General features: G+C 41.5%; 1 protein-coding gene across 11 annotated transcripts in view; it reads right to left on the minus strand.

Moving 5' to 3' along the window:
• Window positions 1-13,308, minus strand: part of ppp6r3 (protein phosphatase 6 regulatory subunit 3) — a 91,036-nt gene that overhangs the window by 60,841 nt on the left and 16,887 nt on the right. For all 11 annotated transcript variants that reach the window (XM_033038924.1, XM_033038923.1, XM_033038925.1 and 8 more), the window contains exons 4-7: window positions 12,134-12,271; window positions 11,699-11,764; window positions 5,330-5,442; window positions 854-967 (exon numbers count right to left, since the gene is read on the minus strand). In XM_033038924.1, the coding sequence (XP_032894815.1) occupies window positions 854-967; window positions 5,330-5,442; window positions 11,699-11,764; window positions 12,134-12,271 (431 nt within the window). The remainder of the gene's footprint in view (window positions 1-853; window positions 968-5,329; window positions 5,443-11,698; window positions 11,765-12,133; window positions 12,272-13,308) is intronic.

Consider the following 13,308-nt stretch of genomic DNA (forward strand, 5'->3'; position numbering starts at 1 on the left):
GAATGATTAGGAACAGGAGAATTAATGCATTCAAGTGGCCAGAACGTACACATTTCATTGTTTAAAACAACATTCTTAAACCAAGCTTAAATTTCTTCAGAGAACAATCTCAACCCTAGGGCCCATTTGATAGCCAAAACCTCTAATCTGAATGACCATTCATGTGCTGCAACAATGCTGCCATTTTGTAAGTTTTCATTTTATTTGCCGAGTCTCAAATTTTCCCATTCAGTATGATTAAAACTATATTCAATATGCCTCATGCAGCAATCCTGATTTATTTAGCACAGCCCCAGTAAAACCTACGTGATTTTATGCGGCATTGGCAATTTACATCTAATTTTCCCCAATACCCAGAACTACAATTACTATCCTCGTTTGCCACAATGCTAATGGAACTTCAATGTTATCACATCTCCTTGTTCAAAACCTCGACATGATAGAAATATGCATGGACCTCGCTTCTTTTTCCACAGAGAGTTGTGAGTCTGTGGAATTCTCTGCCTCAGAGGGCGGAGGAGGCTGGTTCTCTGGAAACTTTCAAGCGAGAGCTAGATAGGGCTCTTGAAGTAAGCGGAGTCAGGGGATATGGGTCGAAGGCAGGAACGGGGTACTGATTGTGGATGATCAGCCATGATCACATTGAATGGCAGTGCTGGCTTGAAGGCCCATATGGCCTACTCCTGCACCTATTGCATTTTATAGGCTGTTCAGTTTCCCAAATCCAAATCCATTACACAAAGTGACCCAGAAATTGTGTCATTGTACACCACAGATAACATGCAATTGTAATATTAAATATCAAATATTCTAATGACAGTGTTATAAATGATGTGCATTAACTATGACTTACGCAGGCCTTCGAGTCTCCAGCAATGTCAATAATATTTGGATACAATTCACAATTGCTGATTCGATCTTCTCCTTATCGAGGACACTTGCAAGCAAGTAGTCTAAAGTTTCTTGCCTATAAAAACAATCCCTTTTTAGAATCACAACAAACATTTTTTCAATCATTACTATTAGTATTAAACACTGCAATCAAATCTAAATTGAAATTGAAGATAATCAAGTAGGCTACCCTCTACAATATTGGTACCATGTTAGCAGCATTGTCATTCAAACCATTAATATAGTTGACGGACAATTGTTAACCCAGTCCAATCCCTGTGACACAGCACTGGTCACAGGCCATCAATCTTGAAAAATATCCCTCCATGGCCACCTGCTGACTCCTTCCACAAAGCCAATTTTGTTTTCAATTTGCTAGCTCATCCTAGATCCAAGTCTACTGCTTCTTCTTGCGTATGGCGTGCACAGCCTAAAGATGTAAGACGTCTTGTTCTGTTTGATCTTCAGTTTGTGCACGCCAGGTTGATTGCATTCGTCGAAACAGGGTGGATCACATGAAGGTTGCAATCTCCCACCCTCCACATGTCTACTATGTGGAACCTTGTCAGAAGCTTGCTAAAGTTCATGTCGACAGCATCTATGGTCCTACCCTTATCGATATTCTTTGTCACCTATTCAAAAGACCCAATCAAATTTAGGTGACATGATTTCCAATGCACAAATCCATAGTGACTATTCCTAATCAGGCCTTGTCTTTCCAACTACTGGTAGATCCCATCCCTCTTGCAGTTCCCTTGCCTTGCCCTTTCTCAGCCTGCAGTTCTCTGGCTTGCCCTTGCTCGCTTGCAGTTCCCTGGCTTGCCCTTACTGAATCTTTGTGCAGCACAATTTGACTGAACTTCCTTTGAATGCAAGTTGTAAAATCCAATCCTTAGCAAGAAACAACATCGGATCAGAAGATGTTGAATCCTTGTGAGTACCGTTAAGAAACTGCAAGGATTTTTTTTTAAAAATCCTAATGGGAGTTATATATAAGCCTCCGAATAGCAGCCAGGATGTAGGGTACAAATTACATCAGGAGATTTAAAAATAACACAAAAAAACATGCAGGAAAGGAAATGTTACAGTGGTCATGGGGAATTTCAATATGCAGATAGACTGGTAAAATCAGGTTGGTACTGGATCGCAAGAGAATAAATTTGTAAAAGGCCTACGATATGCCTTTTTAGAGCAACTCGTGGTCAAGCTCACTAGGGAAAAGACAATTCTGGATTTGGTGTCGTGTAATGAGGCAGATTTGATTAGCGATCTTAAGGTGAATGAACTCCTAGGAGGCACTGATCATAATGTGATAGATTTCAACCTGCAGTTTGCAAGGGAGATGCCGAAATCCGATGTATCGATATTACTCTTGAATAAAAGTAACTATAGTGACATGAGGGAGGAGCTGGCTAAAGTTGATTGAAAAGGGACCTTAGCAGGAATGACAGTGGAGCAGAAAATTGTAGAGGGTAGCGAAGAACGTTATCTAAGATTACATAGAAAATAGGTGCAGGAGGAGGCCATTTAGACCTTCAAGCCAGCATCGCCATTCATTGTGATCATGACTGATCTTCCACAATCAGTAACCCATGCCTGCCTTCTCCTCATATCCCAATGATTCTGCTAGCCCCTAGAGCTCTATCTAACTTTCTCTTAAATTAATCCAGTGAATTGGTCTCTACTGCCTTCTGTGGCAGACAATTCCACAAATTCTAGGTGAAAACGTTTTTTCTCATCTCAGTTTTAAATGGCCTCTCCTTTATTCTTAGACTGAGGCCCCTGGTTCTGGACTCCCCCAACATTGGGAAATGTTTTCCTGCATCTAGCTTGTCCAGTACTTTTATAATGTTATATGTTTCTATAAGATCCCCTCTCATCCTTCTAAATTCTTGTGAATACAAGCCCAGTCTTTCCAATCTTTCCTCATATGACAGTCGCACCATCCCGGGGATTAACGTCATGAACCTACGCTGCACTGCCTCAATAGCAAAGATGTCCTTCCTCAAATTAGGAGACCAAAACTGTACACAATACTCCAGATGTGGTCTCACCAGGGCAACTGCAGAATGACCTTGTGACTCCTATACTCAAATCCTCTCGTTATGAAGGCCAACATTCCATTAGCTTTCTTCACTGCCTGCTGTACCTGCATGTCTACTTTCAGTGACTGTACAAGGACACCCAGGTCTCATTGCACTTCCCTTTTTCTTAATCTGACACCATTGAGATAACAATCTACATCCTTGTTCTTGCCGCCAAAGTGGATAACCTCACATTTATCTACATTATACTGCATCTGCCATGCATCTGCCCACTCACTCAACCTGTCCAAGTCACCCTGAAACCTTCGAGCATCCTCTTCGCAGTTCACACTGCCACCCAGCTTTGTGTCATCTGCAAATTTGCTAGGGTTACTTTTAATTCCATCATCTAAATCATTAATATATATTGTAAATAGTTGCGGCCCCAGCACCGAGCCTTGTAGCACTCCACTCGTCACTGCCTGCCATTCTGAAAGGGACCCGTTTATTCCTATTCTTTGTTTCCTGTCTGCCAACCAATTCTCTATCCATGTCAATACCCTACCCCCAATACCATGTGCTCCAATTTTGCCCTCTAATCTCCTGTGTGGGACCTTATTAAAGGCTTTCTGAAAATCCAGATACACTACATCCACTGGCTCTGCTTCACCTATTTTACTTGTCACAGCCTCAAAAAATTCCAGAAGACACCATCATCTGAATCAACAGGGAAAGTGAGCAAAGGATGAGCAGATGGAATTTATCTTGGGCAAGTGCAAGGTGTTGTGTTTTGCTCAGGACGCACAGTAAATGGTAGAGGCTAGAAAGTATAGTAGAGAAGAGAGATTTTGGGGTATTAGTACTTAGTTCCATGAAAATAGTGACATTGGTAGATAGCGTGGTGATGAAGGCGTTTGGCATGCTTGTCTTCGTCAGATAGAACGCTGAGTACAGAAGTCAGGTTGTCATATTACCACTGTACAACTCATTGGGAAGACCACATTTATAGTGTTGCGGGCAGTCTGGTTACCCATGATGTCATTAAGCTGGAATGGGTGCAGAAAGTCACAAGGATGATACTGGGACTGGATGGCTTGCGTTATAAAGAGAGGTTAGATAGGCTGAGACGTTATTTCCTTGGAGTAAAGGAGATTATGGGGTGACCTTATGGAGATATAGAAAATTATGAGGGGTGTAGATCAGGTGGATGGTCCCAGTCTTCTTCCCAGGGTAGGGAAGTCAAAATATTTAATAAATACAATATAAAAAATATTTGCACACAGAGTAAATGAAATGAGCTGGCAGAAAAAGCTGCAGAGATTGTACAATTACAATCTTTAAAGCATATATGGACAGGTACATAGAAAACGATAGAAATGGGCCAAACACAGACAAATGGAACTAGCTCAGATAATGATTTTAGTCAGCATGGACAAGTAGGGCCAAAGGCCTGTTTCCATGCTGTGGAATTTCATTTCATGACAATAAAATCCATTATTTTTATGGATTTTCAAATTACTATTATTCTGGGACTCATGTCCATTGATTCCAGATAGAGTAAATACAAGTAGATACAGTGATAAAGAAGGTGTATGGTATGCTTGCCGTAATCGGTTGAGCCATTGGGTATAAGAGTCAGGAAGTCATGTTGCGCTTTTTAAAACTTTGGTGAGGCTGCATTTGGAGTATTGTGTACAGTTATGGTCACCCCATTGCTTGAAGAATGTGGAAGCATTGAAGAGTCTGCAGAGGTTTACCAGATGCTGGTTTGATTGGAGGGTATTAGTTAAAAAGGAAACCTGGATTGTTTTCTCTGGAGCATCAGAGGTTGCGGCTGGATCATGAGAAGCATAGATAGGTTAGACAGTCGGAACATTTTCCTCCATGGTGGAAATGTCAAAGACACAAGAGTCAGAGGGACAAAGTTTAAGGGAATAATACGGGGCAATTTTTTTTGTAAAGCACAAAGAGTGGTGAATGCCTCAAACGTGCTGCCAGGGGTGGTGGTGTAAGCGGATAAGATTGTAACATTTAGAGAGGAACATGGATATCATGGAATAGAGGGTCACGTAGGCAGAGCAGATTAGTGTTACTTGGCATCACGTTCAGCACAGATATTGAAGTGCATGCTCCTGTGTTGTGCTGTTTTATATTCTCTTTTTTTTAATATATATATTGATCAAACATGAGACATATTAATTGTTAATCCAATCTTAATACCGCTGAACAAATACAAATATATTCAAGAGGTAATGCAACCATTTAGTTTTCCAATGTATGAAACCATTGCAATTCTTTTCCAACAGATAATGTTGAAATCATATAATTTTACCTGCATAACATTGCCTTCATTATAAATTCAATACAAATTGTGCAATTTTATGATAACAATTATTTTCTATCAAACTACATACTTTTCTATTGTGGCCAAAAGTGGATCTGGTTCTGGTAAGCTCTGCATCTGAATCATCTGGTCTCTACTAAGGCGGATGATTTCACACAACGATTGTGATGCATTGGAGTGCCTCTACAAAGAGAAATTGACGTTTGAGGACAACCATTTTAGAATTTAAAAAAACATAAAACTGTATTCCAAATTCTCCAAAAATGCTGCCTGACCTGCTGAGTTATTCTGGCACTTTGTGTATTTTTAAGGTAGGTATTTCATATGCTTCTTAACCATTTAATATGTTCTACCGCTTTCAGGCGTAAGTAAACTTGCATGCCAAGATCCTTCGGTTTTCAGACAGTAACAGACAATAGTGTAATTATTTGCATTCTCCAGGTGTATCACCGCTCACACTTCTTGAGACAGTATCTTGTTTATTGGACCACTCCCCTGTTGTAGTTCTGCGGTCCAATACATAAATAAGAGCATGCCAAAAGTAGTGTGGCATTTTATAGTTATATTGTGAATACCTACATATTTTTAAAGCACCCTGTAGAATTGTAAAACTACAGAAATTGTGTCAGGAAGGAAAATAAAGCGATGTGCTTCATTACCCTCTGTTAACCACTAATTAAAAATTATTTCCTTGACATTTAGTTTTGGTTGGGGGAGGGGGGGAGAGAGAAGAAGGGTGGCGGGTAGCAGAGTAGAAAAACAAATCAATAAGCTTGTGATATGTGAAGGATATTACAATGCATGTTGAATGTTCTTTCCTTCTAATACATTAACATAAATATTTGAGAGCTAAATCAGATGAAATGGCATTTATTACAAATGCATGCAATTCAATATCTTCTAAGAAGATGAGATGCATAATTTGGCAACTGGCTAGAGTTTTAACACAGAATTAAGTTACAGGAATTCATGGATCACTACACTGGTATTTTGATCGGCCTAAATCCTTGGAAAATTGACTCATCGGCCTACATATTGCTTTCAGCAGCAGAGAAACCGCACCTCTCATTCACCTACCTGACAATCTTTGTGCGCTAGTCATCAGAGGTTTTCCTAAATCTAACAATATGATGCCATTTTATCCGTGGATAAAACAAGGAAATTAGCCTCCAACCAGATTGAGATTGAAGAACTTTCTCATAACTTCAGGAAGTTGAGGAAAGACACAAAAAGCTGTCTGGATGAAGTTTTGGGTCAAGACCCTTCTTCAGACTGAAAGTCAGGAGAAAGGGAAACGAGAGATATAGACGGTACATAGAACAGATGAATGAAAGATATCAAGTAAGTTGGAGCCTTCACTGGTCCATTGTTGGCTGTGGGGTAGGTGATAAAGTTATACAGACAGTGAAACTCACAGGACGACAGTGAAACTAGTACGACAACTAGGGTGGGGGATGGACAGAAAGAGGGGGGGGGGGGGAAGGGTGGGGGGGATGCAAGGGTTACTTGAAGTTAGAGAAATACCGCTGGGTTGTAAGTTGCCCAAGCGAAATACGAGGTGCTGTTCCTCCAATTTGCCCCCACTCTGACAATGGAGGCGATCTAGGACAGAAAGGTCAGTATGGGAATGGGAAGGGGAGTTAATGTGTGTGGCAACCTGGCGATCACGTGGGTCAAGACGGACTGAACGAAGGTGTTCAACAAAACGTTTGCCCAGTCTGCGCTTGGTCTCGCCGATATATAGTCCACTCCTGGAACAGCAGATGAGGTTGGAGGAGGTGCAAGTGAACCTTTGCCTCATCTGAAAGGACTGTTGGGGTCTCTGGACAGAGTCAAGGGAGGAGGTATAGGAGCAGGTGTTGCATATTTTGTCGTTGCAGGGAAAGGTACCTGGGGAGTGGGTGGTTTGGGTGGGAAGGGATGAGTTAACCAGGGAGATAATGGTCTCTGCGGAGGTAACAGTCTCTGTAGAAAGTGAACCAGTGGTATAAATATTAATTTTCCTAATTTCAAGTATCCCTTGCATCCCCTCTCTCGCCGTCCCTCCCCCACCCTCGTCATCATACTAATTTCACTGTCATCCTGTTAAGTTTCACTGTCTGTATAACTCGTTATCAACTACCCCACAGCCAACAATGGACCATTGTTTCATATTTTAATACATCTGGACAGTGCTTCCACAACTCAACATTTTTTTTCCTGAAATAGAATTCCAAATTACCTGGAAAGTGATGTTATTTCCCGGCCCGGTAAACCTTCCCCAACTGCACATATGCGACTGCTGCCCCAACTGCGCACGCGTGGATATCGGGCCCACTGCGCATTCGCGGGGAGACGGCGTCCCTACTGTGTCACGGGCGCCATTTTCAATTGTGATGTGGCTGATGGGCCACCCCCCACTCGCAGGCGCGGATGGTTGTAAATATGCAGGTACATACTTTTTTTTCCCCGCAAATCATCCCACGGGCCTGATTGGACCCTTTCGCGTCTCCCCAAGTGTGCGCAGTGGGCCCGGTATCCGCGCGTGTGCAGTTGGGGCGGCAGTCGCACATGCGCAGTTGGGGAAGGCTTACCGGGCTTGGAAATTTCCCGAAATTATTTAATTTCCCTAAAATTGCCCGAAGACAACCAGAATTTCCCGAATTTCGGGTAATTTCCTTCAAAGTGGAAACTGCATCTGGACAACATTTTCATACAACTGGCCTCAGAAGAGATTCAGGGTTGTGAACACACTTAAACCTCGAGTTAGATGGAAAGAAAGTCAACACAAAATTCATACACATCCAAATGTTCTATACTCTACAAAAGGAAGAAGGGGGTTAGAACTACTGTAGCAACACAATTGTGCCATCATAAAACATATCAAATGCACTCCAACCCCCACAACAAACATAACAAAGAGTATTAGGCAAGAATGTTTATTTGCATTCAATACCAGAATATTGTAAATAGAGTAAAAACCTATGCAATCTGTTGTAAAATACAGGACACATCCAATGTCGGGGATTATTCCGGAATTTTAAAAAGTACATGGAAATAGCAGTAATTAATTGAAAACAAAAACAAGTCTTCAAAATATCTGTTCTAAGGTACATTGGATTGAGTAAGTTTGAAATTAAAAGGGCAGTTTTGCAAACAGATGAGTCTGCCATGGATTATGCAGACCATAAATATCAGGCATATGAAGAATATTCAGATGTAGTTCGTAGGCCCCCCTCGGTCATGACTAACCATGGGTGATGCATCCTAGTTGTTGGCTGCTTGCTCCAAACCTCAGCTTGAGCAGCGTCGCTTGTGGCTGAAGAGACCAATGCGGGAGTGACAGTCTCTGTCGCAAAGGTCACATTTGTGTGGGGTCTCTGGTTTGTTGAAGCTGCTGCGCTCCTTTCTGCGCGCCCGCTTGTCTGCCGCTGCGTTCAACAGTTTCTTTTCCCCCGTTTTGAGATGTTGGTTCAGGGTACCTCTCCACCTCGCTGCGGTCAGCTGCAAGGCTCTCCCAGGACTCCACATCGATGTCGAGCGCCTTCATATCTCTCTTGCAGACATCCTTGTAACGTAGCTTGGGGCGGCCGATGGTTCTCCTCCCAGATGTCAGCTCTCCATAGAGGATGTCTTTTGGAATACGGCCATCCTCCATGTCCCAGCCACCGCAGTCTCTGCTGCCTAAGTAGAGTGTACATACTGGGAAGGCCAGTGCGAGACAGGATCTCGGTATTGGACACTATCTTGCCAGGATATGCCCAGGATATGGCGGATGCTTCTAAGGTAGAAGGTGTTGAGTCTTCTCTCCTGTCTGGCATATGTTGTCCATGTCTCACTGCCATACAGCAGCGAGCTGTTGACACAGGCATTGTAGACTGCTATCTTTGTCTTCACTGTCAGCTTTGGGTTGGTCCACACTCGAGTGGTGAGACGAGCGAGAGTTGTAGCGGCCTTCCCGATCCTCTTATCAATCTCTGTGTCCAAGGAGAGGTTGTCGGTCATGGTGGAGCCGAGGTACGTGAACTGATGGACGGCATAGAGTTCGTAGTCGTCGATGGTGATGACAGGATGCGCCTCTGTATCCTGCCCCAGGACGTTCGTTTTCTTCAGGCTGATGGTCAGTCTGAAGTCCTTGCAAGTCCAATAGAAGCGGTCCATCAGTGACTGTAGTTCCTGCTGGGTGTGGGACACAACTGCAGCGTCATCGGCAAACAACATGTCTCTGATGAGAGCTTCATGTACTTTTTGCTCTGAGGCGGGTGAGGTTGAAGAGCCTGCCATCTGATCTAGTACGCAGGTAGATCCCCTCTGTTGCAGTGCCAAAGGCATGTTTCAGGAGCAGAGTGTAAGAAAATCCCACAGAGTGTGGGTGCGAGGACGCAGCCTTGTTTGACGCCACTGCGGATGTCGGATGTGGACAGTCCTGGAATAATCTGGTCTTTCTGAAAATGTAGAAGGATGGCCGGAGCTCAACTTATCAGGAGGTTTTAAACTTGGGAATAGATGTGGGATCCAGCTATCCTGCAAAAGTAACATAGGCCAGGGGGATAGACCAGAGGAGAGAAGAGAGGAGGCAAGGTGGCACTGGCAAATGTAGCTGCTGTGAGGACAGAGAGGACTTGCTCTGTGTGCCAGCAACTAGGACACTGAGCAAGAGACTGTCACACTAGATATAGAACGGTATAGGAGATCAACTGTGGTCTAACAGGCCATGGCTGGTGGTGTCTAATAAGAGAGGAAGATGGGAGAATCACCTGCCAAAATAAAGACAGAAACCATAGCACGCCTTACTGTCCACTGACTGCCAAACAGTTCAATCTGGTGCAGAAAGCATCCAGGTCAGACAAACAACTGGTGGCATCCTCCATCGCTAGTACTGACTAGATGGAATATTGTGTAACAAAGTGTGGAGTCATGCATTTTGGTGGTAAGAATAAAGGCTTAGACTATTTTCTAAATGGGGAGAGAATCCAGAAATTGGAGATGCAAAGGGACTTGGGAGTGCTGGTGCAGGATTCCCAAAACGTTAATCTGCAAGTCGAATCGGCAGTAAAGAAGGCAAACGCAATTTACGGGTATCAGGGGTTATCATGGAGAAGGGGTTAGGAGGGAGATATAGATCAGGCATGATTGAATGGCGGTGTAGACTTGATTCTGCTCCTATCACTTATGATCTTATGGTCACCCATGGACATGCACAAGGGCTTTACTGGGGACTAGCAATACAACAGGGCATCAGTATCAATAACTGACTACACTTACCTATGACTGGAGGTGCTATTTATTTCACTGTGCAGGGGGGGAAATAGTGATGGGCAGAGAGAAGTCACAGATATTTGAAATAGGGGGAAATGCACCTCCCTGTGTATTTCTGGGTCTGTCCAAATAACAAAGGTACTAACCTGTAAATAGATTAACTAAGGGAGACAGAACTGTTATAGACTCAACAAAAAGAGAAATAACGTCGTCAAGTCAGGGACAGCAAGCACGCATATCTCATTGAGTACTCAACATAGCTTCGGCAACCCTGGTCTTCAGAATATTTGTTTTGCTGTACATTTAAAGCAGTAAACAGTTCAAAATTAAAAGAACAGCTTGAAAAACAGACTAGCTGTCCACTAAAATAATATAATTTGTTAATTATATTGTTAAGTAAGCGATAACTATGGTCAGAGCAGAAAACAAGACATAGACCATAAAAGCAGCTATCCAATTAAAATTCAATTCAAGGGAACTGGCAATAGGCAAATTGACCTGCAGGTCCTACTATAAATTGTGCCAGAGTTACCATATGGAAGCCAGCTAATTCCCAACACAGTACCGAAAAACAATTACCAAAAAAAATAATTTAATCAAGGATGTCATTGGGAATCTCTTAGGAGACAGATTTAAATACTATTTATATGCAAACTTGGAATTAAATGCCATACTTTCCATGCCTGTATATTGTCCTTCAAATTAAATCTGCTCGACCAATTGGGAAATAAATGTTTCTGGAAAAGAATGACCATGCAAGGTCCAAAAGGCATTCACAAAAGTTCTTCTAAAGTTTCATTTCAGTGAAGACTACCAGCGACAATTTTAATATGAATAAAGATATCAAATTTGGACAGATTCCAGACTCTATATTGTCTTCAAAAATTTGGGTAAAAAGCTTTATGATATTTGATCAACAGTTCTAAATGAGACCAAAGATAGTACTAACTGGCGATCCTTGTTAAAATAAGGTAAGTGGAGGACTTCCATACTGAGTTTGTTATGAACTGAAAGATCTAATTTCATAAATGACCATCTTAATGAAAGATAGGTTCCAACAAGAATGATTATCTGAACTTTGGTTAAACTTCAGATAAAAAAAACCATATGAAACCAACTAGATTATTTAAATTCTTCAGTGCCTAAATGTCCACATAACCCACATTCATTTCCAGCAATACCATAATTTACATCTACTTACATCTTCATCTTGAGATGGTTGTATCATTTCTATTAAATGTTGAATAATCTTTTCCTCATTCAACCACTGCAAAATATAAACATCACCAGTAAAAAGATAAGTTGCAAAACTAAAATTGAAGTTAATGCTAAATCAAAATTTCCTCCGCCTTCATCTCAAATGTATCCTTCACAACAATAGATGCTTCAGATATTATTTCCTTCACTTGAACATATAGTTTAAATGTGTTCTTAAACATAACCAACTACACTGCCCACTATTCAACAATTAATAATATTTCACCTGCTTGCATCCACATTCTCCAGCCCAGAATTAATTAATCGCATTCACTTTTCACATTATTTAACAACCCCTCCCCTACCTCCACTGTCAAATGCTGGAAATTATAATTTGTACATGATCTATCCATATAATGCACAGAATTTTTCAACTTACATTTAAAACATCTTGCCTTAGCTGTGGTGGCTCAATGCATGTCAACAACCTGAGTAGCAAGTCCATAAGTGCCGACGTCCCAATGTGTTTGAGCATTAAACTTACAAATGCATCCTTCTTTCGTAAAAATGTAATAATCTGCAGAAGATGATTTTTTTAAAAGCACATTTCTTGAATGGCAATAAAATACAGTCCCAACAACTGTAGGCAAAAGTTAATTAATTAGCTTCTTTCTTTATCCTTCCAGCATCAAAACTTGGGTGCAGTCAGTAATAACTCTTATTTCCAACTTCATAATTGTTTTCATTATCAACATTTTCTGCCTCAAAAAAGCAAAGTTCATAAAAAGAAATTGAGGCGGATCTTAGAATAATGTTTAAATTTCAGTAACATACAATAACTTGCAATTTCATAGTATGTTTAATGTAGAAAATTGTCCCAAGGCAACGTAACTAGAGAAAACACCAAAGGAAATGATAACGGAAGAAATAACCAAATTTGTGAGAATTATAGCCCTGTTCCACGGTACGAGTTCATTCTAAGAGCTCTCCCGAGTTTAAAAATAATCAAACTCGTGGTAAGCACGGAGAATGAACGTAGCGGGTACGTCGGAGCTCGGGGACGTCTCTTAGCGTTAACGGCAGGTACTCGGGTAGACTCGCTAATGGCAGGTAAGCACGGGAAGACTCGTGAAGATTTTTCAACATGATGAAAAATGTCCACGAGAGCCCCGAGTACCGACGAGTGGCCATTGCCGTAAATCTCCGAGTTCGAATCAGGGCAAACTCGGGAGAACTTTTGGAATGAACTCGTACCGTGGGACAGGGGTTTGATGTTTTCAACAGCATCTTTAAATAACTCAAGAAAGTAGAGAAAATTGCTGGAGGAAAAAATATTAACCTTACAAATAAAAAATACAACTTAAATCATAAGAATATGAAAGCCAACAGCAAAAATTGATAATTTAATCATTTATTTAACCTTAGCATTATGCCACCGAATTATGCAAAGATACGGGCGAGATTGAGAAATCTTCAGTTAGTATCATTCTTCCTGCTCAACTACTTCCTGCATAACGTTACATAGTACATCAAATAATACAGCACAGTACAGCACAATATATGTGCCATACATGATGCCAAATTAAACTAATCTCCTCTGCCTCCACCCGATCC

This window comes from Amblyraja radiata, chromosome 20 (assembly GCF_010909765.2).
Source record: "Amblyraja radiata isolate CabotCenter1 chromosome 20, sAmbRad1.1.pri, whole genome shotgun sequence".
NCBI lineage: Eukaryota > Metazoa > Chordata > Chondrichthyes > Rajiformes > Rajidae > Amblyraja > Amblyraja radiata.